General features: G+C 43.2%; 1 protein-coding gene across 1 annotated transcript in view; it reads left to right on the forward strand.

Moving 5' to 3' along the window:
• LOC126210360 (fumarate hydratase, mitochondrial-like) overlaps positions 1-18,597 on the forward strand; it is a 96,805-nt gene that overhangs the window by 19,825 nt on the left and 58,383 nt on the right. Inside the window, exons 2-3 of the mRNA XM_049939575.1 lie at positions 1,348-1,482; positions 1,715-1,915. Coding sequence (XP_049795532.1) covers positions 1,348-1,482; positions 1,715-1,915 — 336 coding nt within the window. The remainder of the gene's footprint in view (positions 1-1,347; positions 1,483-1,714; positions 1,916-18,597) is intronic.

Raw genomic sequence — 18,597 nt, forward strand, 5'->3', positions numbered from 1 at the left:
TGTGGTGTTGCACCTACAGTATCTACCTGCATCATTGAAGCAAAAAGCCATCCCATTTCAGCAAGGACCATGATTCTTGGGAGGGGGAGGGGGGTGGCAGGTTATTTAACTATAGTTTAGGAAGTATTGTTTTTGTAATGATAAGACAATCTCAGGTTTAGCTTTCTTGATTCAATTTTCTTACTGTTTTGTATCATTTCAGGCGAGTTCCTGGCTTATGCCTAATAATAATAATAATAATAATAATAATAATGGCCATCACTGTATCACCTCTCCCACCAATTTTTAGTCATTTCACATTAACATATAATTTTAAATTATTGTTTTTAATGTATTTATTATTATTTAATGTTGTTTTCTGTCAGCAAGATGCTGTGGTTCAGTGTAAACGAAATTTGTTTCTCAAGTAATCATTGAGACCTAGGATGTGAGACAAAGTGATTTAGTGCAGTCCTAAGGTATTAGACTCATATTCAGGAAGACAGCAGTTCAAAATCCCATTTGACCATCCAGATTTAGGTTTCCTGTGATTTCTGTAAATCACTTGCAGCAAATGGTTGTTCTGAAAGGGCATGGCCAATTTCTTTCCCCAATCTGAGCATGAGCTGTGCTTGTAATGTTCTCATTGTTAATAGGACCTTAAACCCTAATCTTCATTCTCATTAGGATGCAAAGTACAGTGGTTGAAATGTTTTTCGACTAGAAATTGCTCATCTACACTGCTAATCACTCAGAAGAGCTGCATGTACACACAGATTCTGCCTACAAGGTCAACTTCAGTCCACCATGAGCAGTGGAGTCAATTCTTTAAGAATGCCTGCTGACAGAAGTCAATTATGGACGAAACTGTCAGTGGCTAAAGAACTCAAAACAAAGCCCTTCATGTGAAATTAGTTGGTTTCTCTGTTACAGTATACATGTTAAAAGTTAAATTCTAAAACATTAGCTTTGCTTTAGGCTGGAGGAATTGACAAGAAAATAGTTCAGTTTGTTTATGAAGTTGTCTTTGCTGTCTATTGGGCATTTTACATTTTGAGCTATTCACCCAGAAGGTTTTATTGAAGATTAATTCATCTGTTTCAGTGGTGAATTTCAATATTGTTAAAACGAGTGAGAATCTTTTGTTGTACTGAACAGAAACATGTAATAAATTGTTGTTGTATGTGGGAAATAATCTTTGAGTTATGAATTACTGTTACTGATATGAACATTTTGTTGTGATGAAAAATATTGTGAACATTGAAATTATTTCCAAATAGAAACTGTATGGTGTAATTAATCACATTTTTATTGGCTTTCAAGTATAAAGTTTTGCCTACTTTAAGAAATACAATCTTTCTGCTATAGGCGTCGTCATCCTCGCACAGAGTCGAGAGAGATACATTTGGAGAGCTTCAAGTACCTGCTGATAAATACTATGGAGCACAGACTTTGCGTTCTGTCATGAACTTTCCAATTGGAGGTGAAACGGAGAGAATGCCAGTGAGTGAGTTTATGCATATATCAATGATCTTGTTACCATGAACAGATTTTAATCTAATACTGAGTAATGACTCTAAATGATGAATTTAGTGACCACATTTTTTTTTATTTTCTGAGGACTGTGATAGATCGTTTAAATCTGATTGCCCTAACATTTGTTTTCTCACAAACTTGCAGATCTATACAGTGTTAATATATACTTTACTCACATTTTGTCTTTTATATTTAACAGAAACCTGTGATTGTCGCTATGGGGATTTTGAAGAAGGCAGCAGCCATTGTTAATAAAGAGTACGGCCTGGACCCAAAGATTGCAGATGCGATTGCGAAGGCGGCAGACGAAGTGATCAGTGGGGAGTTGTATGACCAACACTTCCCCCTTGTTATATGGCAAACAGGGTCTGGCACACAAAGTAACATGAACACAAATGAGGTGAGTTGCTACGTGTTTGATTGAGTGTGCAGCTCTGGTTTGCTGAAGTTCACTCAAAACTATAAGGTTGAGAATTTTCCTGATGTATTTGTAATTTAAATTCTTCTCAAGTAGAGTATGTTGCATTAATTTTTGACAAAGGGTCATTTGGCCGTTTCATCTCTCTAGCTGAATATTTAATTTCACCAGTGGGATGTCCTATACACATATCACTATGTGTCATACATTTATCGTGTTACCTATATGGTGCAAAATTGTAGATAATTTTCTGCAGCATTTGATTTCACTTCATAGCAGTATACAGGTCACTGTACATGTGGGACAATGTGGAACCAGGGTTTTTGTCCCTATGAAGCCATCTTGTATGTACGTGAAGCATTATGTCAGCATGCTCAGAATTTGATGTACTCAAAATGTGGAATTTAAAATTTCCCCAGTGAATTGAGTCTTCAAAGAAATTTCAGTCTTGCATCTGGTCATCATAAAGTACATTCAGCAATATTTCCACTGGACACTTGCTAATCATCCTCAGTTGACAATCAAAGACTGGCAGAAGTCTTCCATTCTGCAATATGTAGTGCACTATGAGTATTCCATGTGTGCATCAAAATTGTGTTGACAGACAGACCACACTACCTGGTGGCAGCCCCTTACTGACGGCACTGCGAAACTCAGCTGCCCTTTGCATTACCACTTACCACTCACCGTGATCATCAGTGTGCTCTGTCATCTTTGAATTGAGCAAATCGTGTATATGATGGTATTCCACACATCATCCACCTGGTAGCTGTTGTCGCAGTTCAACAGATTTTCAATTGTGCACATTTTCTTGGTTTCTTTAGCAGTGGTGTCCAAAAAGATGTTACTGTGGCCAAAATTAATGCTTTTTTGTAATCCATTGAATGTCCAATGGAGATGCAGTGTTCAGCAATAGCAGACTTGCTTGGTTGCTAAAATGAGTCATGTTCAGCTGACAAAGACTATCTCCATTCTGCCTTATGTAGTGCGCTGCAAGATTCCACATGCATCAAAATTCAAGTTCTTCCATGGTGCGGGTGATCTAGTTTACACAAACTAATCTGCACTGTGAGGTGTTTTGTAAATTCCAGCCTTCTGAAATAATAAATTATCCTTCACAGATCAGCAATCTTTAGATGGTATAAAGAGTTCAGAATATTCAGTCATCTTTGGTGTACGAGAGCGTTGCAGAATGTAAAGAACATTTTGGTATAACTAAATAAAAATGAAAGATATCAACACAAAACTTTATTTGCAAAGGTTCAAAAACATTTTGGCCTATTTGCAAAAGTTCTAAAACATTTTGGCCCTGCAGCCAGTCTTCGTTAAATTCATAACACGATACGTAGACTGTGCGACTGCCAGTCATCGTGAGGTGAGCCATTGAAGACTGACAAAGACTTTCTCCATTCCGCCATATAGTGTGTGCAGTGAATATTCCGTGCATGTATCAAATTCAAATTGACAGACGGATCACACTTTCCAACGGCAGCACTCTCACTGATGGACCCGTGGAACTCAGTCAACCCATGTGTTATCATGCTCTGCAGCCATTATTGCACTCTGTCGTCTTCGATTAGAACAAATCGTGGAGATTACGGGGTTCCACACATTGTCCAACTGGAAGCCGCTATCATGATTGGTTGGATTTTTAACCAGGCATATTTCCATGGATTCTTTAATAGTCAAATCCCAAAAAGATGTTGCTATGGTTAGAATCATAGTTCTATCATACCATTGAATGTGCAATGGAAATACAGTGTTCAGCAACAGCAAACTTGCTTGGTTGCAAAAGGCAAGTACAACATTGATGTTCAATGCAGCATTTTTAACAGTATGTGTAGTCTGTCCAATGTAAGCCACATCACACTGACAAGGCAATCTGCTGGGGAATACCCATTTCTTCTGAACATTTTCTTTAGATGGGTGAGCTCTTTAGGCGATCTATCTAGATCGGAGATGGTGTGATCTCTGTGTAAGACTTTTCATGCTCATAGTTTGTGAAGGGTGATGTCAACTTGACTCTTGCAGAAACGGTGTACGAGAAACTGAATGCCCCAGAGAGCCATCATTCTTTCGTTTAACCAAGACATCCAAGAATGGGAGGCAGCCATCTTTCTCTATTTCCATAGTGAACGGAATGTTGTTATGAATGGAGTTGAGGTGGTGAAGAAACTCCATCAGTTTGTCTTCTCCATGAGACTATGCTATGAAAGTATTGTTGACACAGCTACAAAATACAGTTGGTTCAAGAGCAGCTGACTCATTTCTGTTCTTGAAATCCTCATAAAAAGTTAGGCCACCAAGGGAGACTGAGCACTGCCCATGTCTATGCCAACAGTCTGTTCAAAACATTTTAAGTTGAACATAAAATAGGTTGAGGATAGAGCTAGCTGAAACAAAGCAGTGATGATGTCTCCCTGAAATTTTTTGCTACTTACAAGGGAACCTCCCCATCGCACCCCCCTCAGATTTAGTCATAAGTTGGCACAGTGGATAGGCCTTGAGAAACTGAACACAGATCAATCGAGAAAACAGGAAGAAGTTGTGTGGAACCGTGAAAAAAATTAGTAAAATATACAAACTGAGTAGTCCATATGCAAGATAGGCAACATCAAGGAGAATGCGAGCTCAGCAGCGCCGTGGTCCCGTGGTTAGTGTGAGTAGCTGCAGAACGAGAGGTCCTTGGTTCAAGTCTTCCCTCGACTGAAAATTTTACTTTCTTTATTTTGGCAAAGTTATGATCTGTCCGTTCATTCATTGACGTTTCTGTTCACTGCAATAAGTTTAGTGTCTGTGTTTCGCGACCGCACCGCAAAACCGTTCGATTAGTAGACGAAAGGACGTGCCTCTCCTATGGGAACCGAAAACATTTGATCGCAAGGTCATAGGTCAACCGATTCCTCCACGGGAAAACACGTCTGATATGTTCTATACGACACTGGTGACGGCATGTGTGTCACATGACAGGAATATGTTGTCGACCCACCTAACTTGTACACTTAGCGACTGGGTAAAAAGATTCTTCTACCTTGCCCGATTTAGGTTTTCTTGTAGATGTGATAATCACTCCCAAAATAGTGATTAAAACATATGAGTTTGTCACATAAACTGAAAATAAAAAATTAAACTTTTCACTCGAAGGAAGACTTGAACCTAGGACCTCTCGTTCCGTAGCTGCTCTCGCTGACCACGGCGCACGTGGACTCCCAGTGTCCTTGATGTTGCCTATCTTCGCATGGACTACTCAGTTTGTATATTTTACTAATTTTTTCATAGTTCCACACAACTTCTTCCTATTTTCTCGATTGATCTGTGCTCAGTTTTTCAAGGCCTATCCACTGTGCCAACTTATAACTAAATCTGAGGGGGGTGCGATGGGGAGGTTCCCTTGTTAGTACCAAAGAACCTCTGAGAGGTTCCTCTGTAAAAGTGATATCACATCAAAGCTAACTGAAAGGTCAGAACTGCTTAGATGGAGAGCCCACAGTCTATTGATAAGGTCAGTTGGGTTAAGGATTTGATGTGGGCATTTTCCCAAATTAGCATTTATTTACAAAGTACCTTACTGTATTTTTCAATATAGTCGCCATATCAAAGCACTTCTTGTAACATGGGATCAGTTTGTCAGTTCCTGTATTGTAGTCCTGTACCGCTAAAGATCTGAGCCAGGATGTCTCTGCATGTTTGAGGACTTTCTCATTTACAAACTGTTTTCCACGAAAAGATTCCCATAGTTTCAGTAATGGGTGAAATTTATTGGTGCAAAGTCAGTTCTGTAAGGATGGTGTCCAATAATTTCCCACATAAGACATCAAAAGTTCCTCCTGTCATGAAGCTGATGCACAAGGCTGCATGTTGTTCTGAATCAAAAAATCTTTGCCAATCATATTCCATGTCACTGAAATCTTTTTCATTGCACTATCACCAAATACATTCTTTGTTTGTCTATAAATTTTAATAGACTGAACATTTTATGCATTCAGAAAATGAATGACAGTATGCACTTCGCACCTGGTGGGATTTTCAATGGATGTTATATTTTGAAAGCTTACAGAACAAAGAGGGGTGACCGTTGGCAACAAAACTCTTTTCACACTAAGATGAGGAAAGAAGCTAACCAGTACACTAGCAATTATGGTGGTGGAGGATAGACCCCAGGCGTGGTGCACAATTATTCTTTACATTCTGGATGAGACTCATAGTACCTTCTTTTGCAAATGTCCTCTCGCAGATTCTTTGTGATGTGTTGGTGAATGTGCCAACACCTTGTAGATAGAGGAGGCCGAAAATGCACGCTATCTAACGCAGACGGGCGTGAATTCTGGAACAGGATAAGTAGTGAATTCTAATAAGAAAAGTATGCAGCTCCTTGAATACTTAACTTTTATTTATGCTTGGTGTGAATACAGCATTCTTGATGAGACATTTCATACGATAACTATCAAACTATGTAAGGCTAATGGCGCCTTGCTAAGTCGTAGCCATGAACTTAGCTGAAGGCTATTCTGTCTCTCGGCAAATGAGAGCAAAGGCTTCGTCCATATAGTTGCTAGCAACGTCGTCGTACAACTGGGGCGAGTTCTCGTACGTCTCTCGAGACCTGCCGTGTGGTGGCGCTCGGTCTACGATCACACAGTGGTGACACGCGGGTCCGACATGTACTAATGGACCGCGGCCGATTTAAGCTACCACCTAGCAAGTGTGGTGTCTGGCAGTGACACCACATTCCTCCCCCGCAAATCGGCGAACGGTCGTGTTATAAGGCTTCCGCCCGCCGTGGGGAGGACCCCATGTTGACGTATGCGATGAGGTGGGGAGCCTAACAACAGGCGAGGCTGTGCCACCCGCACCCGGCCATTCGGTCCGAGGGGAGCTAGGAAACGCCTGAAAACCTAGTCCAGGGTGCACGTCAACATGCGGTGTATGCGCCCGGAGAGAGACAGGAGGGGCCTAAGGGTCGACCTCCATGTGGTTGGGGCACCCGACGGGCGAAGACGACATCTGGTCCGGAGCGGGCAAGAGTTCCATGGTGGAGGACAGCTGGTCACGGGAAGCGAGCGGCGGCGCGTGACCCAGGGAGGCGCCAGGCGGTTGCAGCGACGCGTCCACTGCGGGCGGCGCCGGCGGGAGAACAGGCGGCGGCGGCGCGTCGCCATGAGGCAAAATGGAAGGCAGCGTCGGTACCACCTGGGGATGAGGCGGGCCAGTAGATGGGTCCCCAGGGCGCTGACCGGACGGCACCGTTGCTGAAAGCAGACGGGGAGCGGCAAAACCCAGGCGACGACAGAGGCGCAGCTGATTGAGATGCCGACGCACCTCACCAGAGGCCCCCAAAACCAAATACATCGCGCGGCCGAGGCAGCGAAGAATGCGCCCTGCGAGCCAACGCCGTGAACCGCGATAGTTGCGATAGAAAACAACGTCGCCAGGAGCAAAAGCAGGAGTCTGCCGCTGCACAGGAACCTGATGCGGCAGATGCAGCAAAGACATCAAGGTTCGATGAGGACGACCATGGAGCAACTCAGCCGGCGAGCGACCATCGCGGGGCTGAGAGCGATACGAAGACAAAAAGAGCAACAATGCGTCCTCCCTAGAATGCGTTTCTTTCAACTTCAACATCTGTGACTTGAAAGTCCGGACCAAACGTTCAGCGGCACCGTTTGACTGAGGCGAAAACGGCGCGGATGTCAAATGTTGAATACCATTGGCCTTGCAGAATGACTGAAATTCTGCGGACATGAATTGCGGGCCATTGTCGGAAACAATAGTCTGGGGAAGACCTTCAATGCAAAAAATAGCGGACAACGCTTGGATGGTGGCAGATGACGTCGTGGAAGACATCCGGACAACAAATGGAAAATTACTGAAAGAATCGACCACAACCAACCGTCGAGCATTCCAGAACGGACCAGCAAAATCGATGTGCAAACGTTGCCAAGGGGAAGTGGCTTTTGGCCATGCAAAGAATTTCCACGGCGGCGCGGATTGTTGTGCGGCACACGCCACGCAAGAAGAGCACATATTCGTAATCGCAGCATCGATTCCGAACCAAGTACAGTGCTGACGAGCAAGTTGTTTCGTTCGCACTATACCCCAATGTCCTTGGTGAAGAAGCCGTAAGACAGAGGACTGTAATGAACGTGGGACCACGACTCTGGACTGATCATTATCAGAACGCAACAACAAAACACCACGTCGTACAAAAAGTCTCTCCTTGTGAGCAAAAAATCGTCGAACCAACGGATCCTCGATCCGTGACTTTGACAAGGGCCATTGCGTAGCAACAAAACGCAAAACAGTCGCAAGGACAGGGTCAGCAGCTGTGGCGGTAGCCACTCGACGAAAATCAATCGAAAACGATTCGACCACGTCATCAGTTTCCGCATCAATGAACATGCAAGCAAGTTTGGAAGAATCGAATGCTTTATCCTCAGCAACAGGCAAACGGGACAACGCATCAGCGTTTCCGTGCTTAGCAGTGGACCGATACAAGATATCGTAGCGGTACTGCGAGAGGAAAAGAGACCAGCGAAGGAATTTCTGCGCTGTACGTGGAGGTACAGGCTTGTGCGGATGAAAAAGCGATGTCAAAGGTTTGTGGTCCGTGATGATGGTAAAGTGACGACCATACAAGAAATCATGGAACTTAGTAACACCAAACACGAGAGCTAAAGCTTCTTTCTCTATCTGTGAATAATTGCGTTGTGCAGACGAGAGCAATTTTGACGCAAAGGCAGTAGGGCGATCATGCGATTCATCTTTGTGCGCAAGCACAGCACCGATCCCGAAATCCGATGCATCTACCATCAACAAAAGGGGTTTCCGGGGATCGAATGGCGTAAGGCAAGTATTTGAAAGCAACGCCGATTTCAACTGGCGAAAGGCGCGTTCACATTCCGTCGTCCAGACGAACGGAACACCTTTACGGCGTAAGCGATGAAGCGGAGCTGAAAGGGAAGAGGCATGGGGAACATATTTATGGCAGTAATTAATTTTTCCCAACACACTCTGGAGCTGTTTCAAGTTCTGCGGTGAAGGCACGTCCTGTATGGCACGGTGGTGCTCTGGACTGGGATGTATGCCTTGGGCATTAATTACATGTCCCAGATACGGTAAGTCACGAGCAAAAAACACACATTTGTCCTTCCTCAAGCGAAGACCATTTTGTCGCAATACCTGAAATAATGTGCGGAGGTTGTCTAAATGTTCGGCTTCTGTCTTTCCGGAGATCACAATATCGTCCAGATAGTTCGCAGCAGTAGGGACCGACGCACAAACAGTTTGTAAATATTGCTGAAACAATGCAGGGGCGGATGCACACCCGAATGGCAGTCTTTTGAATCGGTACAATCCAAGATGCGTGTTAACCACCAAGACGCGCTGGGATTCTTCGTCCACTGGTATTTGCAAGTACGCATCTGCTAGGTCCAACTTTGAAAAGTATTTACCCGGGCACAGTTTATCAAAAAGATCTTCCGGGCGGGGCAAAGGAAAAGTTGCAGTCACAAGTTGTGGATTCACAGTTGCCTTGAAGTCCACGCAAAGTCTCAATTTTCCGGAAGGTTTTGGCAAAATTACTAAGGGTGAGGCCCAGAGAGAAGCCTGCACACGTTCAATTACACCTTGATATTCTAAACCGTGTAATGTTCTTGCGACCTCATCACGCAACGCGTGGGGAACATTGCGCGCTCTGAAAAATTTCGGTTGCGCGTTCACTCTCAGTTCCAAATGTGCTTCATAGTTCTTAGCGCAACCAAGGCCCGGTGCAAAAATGTCTGCAAATTCTTCACAAAGACTAGAAACACTGGCGGACGGCACAGTCTGGTTCACTGATAGGACCTGATTTACGATAGACATGTTAAACAACTGAAATAAATCTAAACCAAACAAGTTCACTGCCGTAGAAGAATGAAGAACGTAAAATGACACAAGCTTTGTTTGTCCCTTGTATGTGGCAAGAAGGCTGCACTGTCCTAACACAGGTATCTGCCGTCCTAAATAACTATTGAGCTGAACATTTGCGGCACGCAACGGAGGTTTGCCCAGTTGTTTGTACGTGTCTTGATTGAGCAATGTAACTGCAGCTCCGGTATCGAGCTGGAATGGTATCACTTTGCCTCCAAAGTCTAAGTCTACAAAAAGTTAATTGTCCTGCTGACGACAAAAGCGACTCTCACGTGCAATTTGAACTGATACAGGTACAGAAGCACATGCGACTTTACGGGAGTTCCGGCGACGTCGACGCACTCTTTTTGTGGGACGAACACAGTCACTGTTAGATAAAGTGGCACTGGACGGGGTGGAATGAACGACATGAATGTTCATGGGCGAAGGTCCACGAGCCTGATTGTCCCTGGTTCGATTCCGGCGCGAAGCAAAGGGCCTGGAATGGTTTTGATTGTCTGATCTTAGCTTTTTCTGGCAAACACTTTGAACATGTCCTTTCTTATGACAGTAAAAGCAAATAGCTTGGCGTGACGGGCAATTGTCACGCGAATGTCTAGTTGCACACCGCGGGCATGATTTGAGAACAGCATGGGCATGCGGACGCGGCACACGTGTTTGCGAGCTAGGCTGCCGCTGCTCGGACGGGCGAGAGGGCCGTTTAGCGTCCCGTGCTGCGCGCCCGGCGGGCCGGTCAATGCGACACACTGCTGGCGAAGTTTCAAATGATGCCTGAGCAAAGTCAAGTGTGTCTTGCCTATCCAATATGTCTATCACTTGTTGAAGGGATGGATTAACTAGTTTCAAAATCTGTTCCCGTATGCGAACATCAGAAACGTTCTGTGCTATTGCATCACGCACCATAGTATCTGAATACGGAAGTCCACATTCACATGCAAAATCACAATCCCTAGTAAGTCCTTGCAATGTTGCAACCCACTCCCTATTAGTCTGACCGGCCGTACGTTTGGTACGAAAGAACGTATACCTTTTTGCAACTACATTAACAGTTTCTTTGAAATAGGCATCTAAAGCAGACAAAAGTTCTTCGTAGGACATAGTTGCTACGTCGCGTCCGGGAAACAATTTCACTATCACACGGTAGGTGGACACACCGACACAAGAAAGCAAAAACGGCTGCCGCTCATTACCTTGAATTCTGTAGGCGGCTAGATGGAAGCCAAACTGTCGAGACCATTCTTGCCAGGTCTCGTGGGTTGAATCAAAATTACGGAAGGACGGCGCAACGGCGTGTTGTGGCTGCGGTAGCGATGAAGCGGTGGCGGCCGCATCGGTTTGCAGCGCACGTTGACCCTGGACGAGCTGTCCAAGGGCATCCAATAACGCCTGCGTCTGCTGATTCTGCAAGCGATAAAATTCGGACAGTACATCTGGCGAAGCCATGACACAAGTAAATGTAAGCAATCAGACAGAACACTTTTCCCTCGTCGCCAATGATGTGTTGGTGAATGTGCCAACACCTTGTAGATAGAGGAGGCCGAAAATGCACGCTATCTAACGCAGACGGGCGTGAATTCTGGAACAGGATAAGTAGTGAATTCTAATAAGAAAAGTATGCAGCTCCTTGAATACTTAACTTTTATTTATCCTTGGTGTGAATACAGCATTCTTGATGAGACATTTCATACGATAACTATCAAACTATGTAAGGCTAATGGCGCCTTGCTAAGTCGTAGCCATGAACTTAGCTGAAGGCTATTCTGTCTCTCGGCAAATGAGAGCAAAGGCTTCGTCCGTATAGTTGCTAGCAACGTCGTCGTACAACTGGGGCGAGTTCTCGTACGTCTCTCGAGACCTGCCGTGTGGTGGCGCTCGGTCTATGATCACACAGTGGCGACACGCGGGTCCGACATGTACTAATGGACCGCGGCTGATTTAAGCTACCACCTAGCAAGTGTGGTGTCTGGCAGTGACACCACACTTTGTCTATAATCAGCAATAAGTTTCAGGTAGACATCACTGCTTTGTTTCGGTATGTTCTGTCCTCAACTTATTATGTTCAGTCATGGATATTTTTAGCAGGCTTATGGCTATCCCACAGTCTCCAATGGCAGCTAACATTTTTATGGATGACTTTAAGGACCGAGTGCTTGAATCAGCTTACCACCAACCAACTGTGTTTTGGAGGTATGTGGGTGATAGTTTCATAGTGTGGCCTCATGGAGAAGATGAATTAATGGAGTTTTACACCACCTCAACCCCATTAATAACATCTAGTTCAATAGGGAATTACATAAAGATGGTTTTCTACCTTTCCTGAGTGTTTTGGTCTGTTTATTCTAAGTCCACACATGTTGTTGTTGTTGTTGTTGTGGTCTTCAGTCCTGAGACCGGTTTGATGCAGCTCTCCATGCTACTCTATCCTGTGCAAGCTTTTTCATCTCCCAGTACCTACTGCAACCTACATCCTTCTGAATCTGCTTAGTGTATTCATCTCTTGGTCTCCCTCTACGATTTTTACCCTCCACGCTGCCCTCCAATACTAAATTGGTGATCCCTTGATGCCTCGGAACATGTCCTACCAACCGATCCCTTCTTCTGGTCAAGTTGTGCCACAAACTTCTCTTCTCCCCAATCCTATTCAATACTTCCTCATTAGTTATGTGATCTACCCATCTAATCTTCAGCATTCTTCTGTAGCACCACATTTCGAAAGCTTCTATTCTCTTCTTGTCCAAACTATTTATCGTAGTCCACACATGCCAACTTGTATTTGAAATCGCAAAGTTATCTTGACAAGTTGCAAACTGGATTCTTAAACACTTGTACACAGAACTCGTGCAGTCTCGGTTGTAGATAATTTGCCTAAAGAGCATGCCCTCCTAAAGACAGTTTTGAAGGAAAATAATATTTTACATGGCATTTAAACAGTGAACTGTTAGTTGAAACAGAGAACCAGGAAGTGCATAAAGATGAGAGCATGTTGGCAAAATCTCTAGCTTTTCCGCCCTGTGTTAGCAATATTTCATTTGAAGTAGCAAGAATCCTCGTTAATTTTCAGGTGAAAGTGGTTTTCTGCCCACCATCTGAGTTTGACTACCTTCTGGGATCAGTGAAGGACAATTTTTTATTGCATATGGCTGGAATGTGCAAAATAGCTTGATAGTGTGGTATGTCTTACAAAAGCCAGACCACACGGAGAACAGTGTACTGAACACAGGGTTGCCACAGGTTCTGGAAATCGGGGAAATTTGGAATGGCAGGGAAAGGGGGGGAGGGGTGAAATTGTCAAAATCTTGTTTTTCCTCTCATGGATGAAATTATTTGTTTACTGAGGTGTCATGCATCGTCACTGGCTGGATGCAGCCGAGTATGTGCACCGCTTCCCTACTCCCTCATTCCTATTGCTTCTCCCCTTCCTACCACTCCAGTCAGTGCTGCCACCACATCTTTCTGCTAACCTAGCAGCTGCTGACGAAGGGTATGGAGGCATGAGAACTGGTTTGTTTGGATTTGATTCTCAGACTGTAGACGCACCAGCCCGAGACAATGGTCATGTGTGTATGAATTGTCTGAGTGATTTTTTGTTCTCGTTTCCTGACAAAAGCTATGGCTAACAATTCAGTTGTGAGAGTGTGATTGTCTTTTGTAAATGCCTGTCTGCAGCTCAGCAATCATCTTTACGATATGTTGCTACCTATCCTCATTATTATTGATTCACAGAGTATTTGAACAAGTTACCTATTGCATGGATAGATCACCTTGGTCTCATTTCATCAACTTGCTGTGAGTGGCTTGTGAATATCTGGTCATACAAGTGGATTTCCGTGACAGGCCAAAACAGGAGGCCGTTTCTGCGGGTATCTGTAATGGATTGGGCCTGCCGATCTGGAACCATTCAGTTCCCACTAAAGTGCTCGCCCTGTCTGTCGGATCTAATGTCACTCATCAGTCCACAGGCCATGTCTGTCTGTGTGTGTGTGTGTGTGTGTGTGTGTGTGTGTGTGTGTGTGTGTGTGTGTGTGTGTGTGGCATAATGCAGTGGATTTCCGTGGTTTATCCATGGACCCAGGACTGCAGTGCTGCTCAGCAGGCCGAAGGCCATGGGCGATGGATTTAAGGAATTGCAACTGTCTCACCGCAAGTAATTTGTACAGTGTGGCTTTGTTATAGATGTTTTAGGTGTTCTAGTATATTTTGGCACTTCAAAAGTAGTTGATATGTTAGGAAGTATGGACCATAAGAAGAAGAAAATTGTCAGTAGCTGGTGGTTTGTACACTACGTACTCGTATGTTTCTTGGAAGAAAAACCACACAATACCGGTAAAATAATAGATGTAACACAGTGGGTAATAACCGACAATAAAGAACATAGTAGAATCAACATTTTATTTGTGGTCTCCTACTGTGTTAGTTTACACAATTCTTCCCCTCCTTAAAACACACTTTTTTCAAGAGGCCTTCTTGTTTCTGAGGTTATTTCTGATATTGGTGAAAGTATTTTAAATCAGTCATGCAACTCCATGGAAATGTGTGTTTTTGTCACCAGTGTGTTTTGTTTTACTGAAATAAAATAACCTCAGTGGTCTTAATGAAACACACATACTATTTGTCTTGCTCTTTCCACCTAAAAAACAATTCATTACAAAAAATGTTGATGTTAGTACTTAAGATTTTTTCTCACACCAGGAAATGCCATCTGCTTGCCAGTTTGTTTTAGATATTTACTCGTTTGAACTATTGTTTCTTGTACCGTAGCTGCAAAGACAGGTTGTCAACCTATGTCTTAACTTACCTTTGAGATCTCAAAATTTGTCAGGGAAAAATGCTAAAACCTGTCTGGAAATTGGGGGAAATAACAGGGAATCTCACTTGGGGAAACTTGTGGCAACCCTGGAACATCAACACATCACTACCGTGTGCGAACAAGTGAGTCTGCTATTGCTAAACATTGTATATCCACTGGACGTTCAGTGAAGTATGATAAAACAATAATTTTGGCAACAGCAACATCTTTCTGGAATTAGCATTATTGAAGAATGCTTGGAAATATGTGTGGCAGAAAATCTGATGAGATATGACAATGTGTGCAAGCCTGTCATCAAATCAAAGGCAAAATAATGTGCTGATGGCTGTGGTGAGTGGTAGTGCAGAGGACAGTTTAGATCTGCAGTTTCGGTACAGGTGTCAGCTGGGTGGTGTCGTCTGTATGTGAACACGATTTTAACACACATGCAGAACACTCCCAGCATGCTATATGTTATGGAATTGAGAATGTCTTCACCAGTCCTGGATGGCTCACCTGAGGATGATTGGTAGGTGCCCATTTGAAATATTGTAAATTGAATTCTTTTTACAGAAGGTATGAGTGCAGGTGTGTGTTTGACCATTAAACATAGGTTCTGTGACACTGATCATTGCTTCTTCAACTACTTCATTGTCACTGAATGCCTTTTTTGTTTTTGCAAATAGATAACAAGCTTTGTAAGAGGCCATTTTCACATTACTGGTTTGTTGATCTGGCTTTGTAAACACACTTAGCTGTAATGTTAATGTAGATTTTAAGTCTCTGGCATTACATTTTCGTAACTCAGTATTAACAGGGAAGTCACCATTAAAGTTTGTGTGAAACTTCCTGGTAGCTTAAAATTATGTATTGGCCCAAGACTTGAGCTCAGCACCTTTGTGCCCGTTGTGGGCTAGTGCCTAGGTTCTGAGGTTGAGCACCAGTCTGGCACATAGTTATAATATGCCAGGAAGTTCCATATCTTCACACACTGTTATAGAGTGAAAAATGGTGGTCTACATTGCTTTTCTTGGGATCAGGCACACTACTGTTACACGGAAAATACATGAGTTTTCCTCTGAATTTGACAAAACAATACCGCTCCTTCCTGTCACCGTTAAAACTGAATGTTCTTTGTCTTTTAGCCATATTGTATTAAGAATAATCCATTAGATGCAAGACATGTAACTGAACCTACACTAACCAGCTCTCAAGTTATACTCGATAGGGACTAAAACACTGCACAGAAGGAAGCAATTTGATTTAACAGTTGACCTCTTTACATTGCTGCATAGGTGATCAGATATTTTTATGGGAAATTTTCGTGCTCCTTTCTGTTTCACACTAAGGCCGAGTGATGGATTGTGTAATTAATTTCTACTTATAGAATCATATTTCTGAATGTTGCTGCTGTTTTCATCTGTGCTTGATTGTTGACAACAGACTTCATAAATTTACTCTGAGACTGTTGTTAGTAAGCTCAGCTGTTTAGAGTAGTCAACAAGAGGTTCTAGAGAGGACACCATATAATTCCCCCCCACCCCCACCCCCCTGGTGAGTTATCCTCAGAATGGTACTATAAGACATCAGTGAATTAAAATAAGAAAAGTCAGTCAATTTTGTCATTTTCAGTGCCAAAATCTGATGACAACTATATGATTTGGTAAATAAACAAAAATGTAGTGAAACTTCCTGGCAGATTAAAACTGTGTGCTCGACCGAGACTCGAACTCGGGACCTTTGCCTTTCGCGGGCAAGTGCTCTACCAACTGATGAGGAGAGCTTCTGTAAAGTTTGGAAGGTAGGAGACGAGATACTGGCAGAAGTAAAGCTGTGAGACCGGGCGTGAGTCGTGCTTCGATAGCTCAGTTGGTAGAGCACTTGCCCGCGAAAGGCAAAGGTCCCAAGTTCGAGTTTCGGTCGGGCACACAGTTTTAATCTGCCAGGAAGTTTCATATCAGCACACACTCCGCTGCAGAGTGAAAATCGCATTCTGGAAAAATGTAGTGATTTAAAAACATTACACATTATAAGCTATACAATGTAAAGGTCCAGTATCATCATGTGACGAATTATAACCTGTGTCCAGAAAGTTCACCAAATGATGACATACTGCTCACAGTTGTGTGTGCCACTGTCAAATCCTTGCTTATCATGTGAAACGACACATCGTAGAGCGAAAGTGTAGTGCGCACGGTCTAAAGCCAAAATGGCTCAGCAGATGAGTATGCCGTTCTGTTAAAATCTGGAAAATAACAAAAAAAAAAACTGGTGAAATGCTGACATGAGTTAACGAAGAAGTTGCTGTCTTCTTGAAGTGTGTTGAGCGGTTTAAACACTTCAGAGGGGGCAGCACACTGTAGAAGACATCTCCCGAACTGGCTGGCCTGCAACTACGTGAACCATGTGCAACATACAAAAGTAACGTAACGTTTGTCCCAGAATTGTCATGTGACAGTGTGAATGATAGCAGGGGAAGTATGTGAAAATACTGAAACGTCAGCTGCATCAGATCAAGTGGGTACACCCCAGGTACATCAAATTATGTGACTTAGTGTAAGGAGGGCTATAGACAAATATGAAATTGAAACTATCTACCATCTTAACGGAAAATCTTGTTAAGTTCTGGTCTTATGTGAAATTGGTAAATAGACTGAAGCCATCTCCAGACACACTGTGACGGTAATGGAATTCAGAGAATGACATTGTAAAGGCCAGAATACCAAATGTCTTCATACATAATTGTTTCAGTATGATCAGACTGTAGTTGCTCCTCTAAATCACTGCATAAACAACATAATGACAGATATCAAAATCAGTGGTTAGAAAGCCAGCTGAAATTGCTCAACAGAGAAAAAACCACTGGACCTATTGGGATACCAGTCTGATTCTACACAGGGTCTGCAAAAGAATTTGCCCCTCTTCTAGCAGCAGTGTACCATAGGTCTCCATAGAAGTGAAGCATTCCTAATGTTTGGAATTTTGGAACATGTTTTGTGCTTACGTTTTCTGACATTTCTGGAGACCGAAGATCACCTCTACAGGAACCAACACGGGTTCAGGAAACAACACTCACATGAAACCCAGCTCGCTCTCTTTGTCTGCGAGACCCAGGAAGCAGTAGATACAGGTTTTGTGTAGATGCCGTGTTCCTTGACAGGCATTTGATGCAGTCTGCAGTGCTACCCAGTGAACAAAATGAGCGTACAGAATATCAGACAAACAGTGTGATTGAATTGAAGAGTTTTTAGCAAACAGAATTATATATATTTTGTAGCAAAATACAATAAGTCCTGCAGAGGTTCTATGCTTGGTGCAGGGAGTGACTTTTAACCCTCAGTGAAAACAAATGTAATGTACCGCAAATACATAGACAGAAAGCCCCTTTATTGCAGGATTACACAATTGCTGAACAATCACAGGAAGAAGTTACTTCCACAAAATATCTTGGAGTATGTGTACAAAATGTTTTTGAAGTGCAATGACCACATACCATTAATCACAAGTAAGGCAGATGCCAGACTTAGATTTATTGGAAGAATCCTTATGAAATGTATTCCATCAACAAAGGAAGTAGCTTACAAAACACTTGTTCACACAATACTGCAGTATTACTTATCAGTATGTGATCCATACCAGATAGGACTGATAGAGGAAATAGAAAAGATACCAAGAAAAGCAGCACATTTTATTACAGGTTCATGTAGTAAGCACGAAAGTGTCACGAAGATGCTCAGCTGACTCCAGTGGCAGATGCTACAAGAGAGGCATTCTGCCCCACAGTACAGTCTGCTGTTGATGTTCTGAGAGTGTATGTTCTTAGAAGTGTCAAGAAGAATATTGCTTCCTCTTACATATATTTTGCGAAAACATCAGGAAGACCAAATTAGAGTGTCAAACACATCCGGAGGCTTACAGTCGTTCGTCACATGAACCGTACGTGCATGAATTTGCAGCTGAGTTATCCTCT

Source organism: Schistocerca nitens, chromosome 10 (genome assembly GCF_023898315.1).
Source record: "Schistocerca nitens isolate TAMUIC-IGC-003100 chromosome 10, iqSchNite1.1, whole genome shotgun sequence".
Classification (NCBI taxonomy): Eukaryota; Metazoa; Arthropoda; class Insecta; order Orthoptera; family Acrididae; genus Schistocerca; species Schistocerca nitens.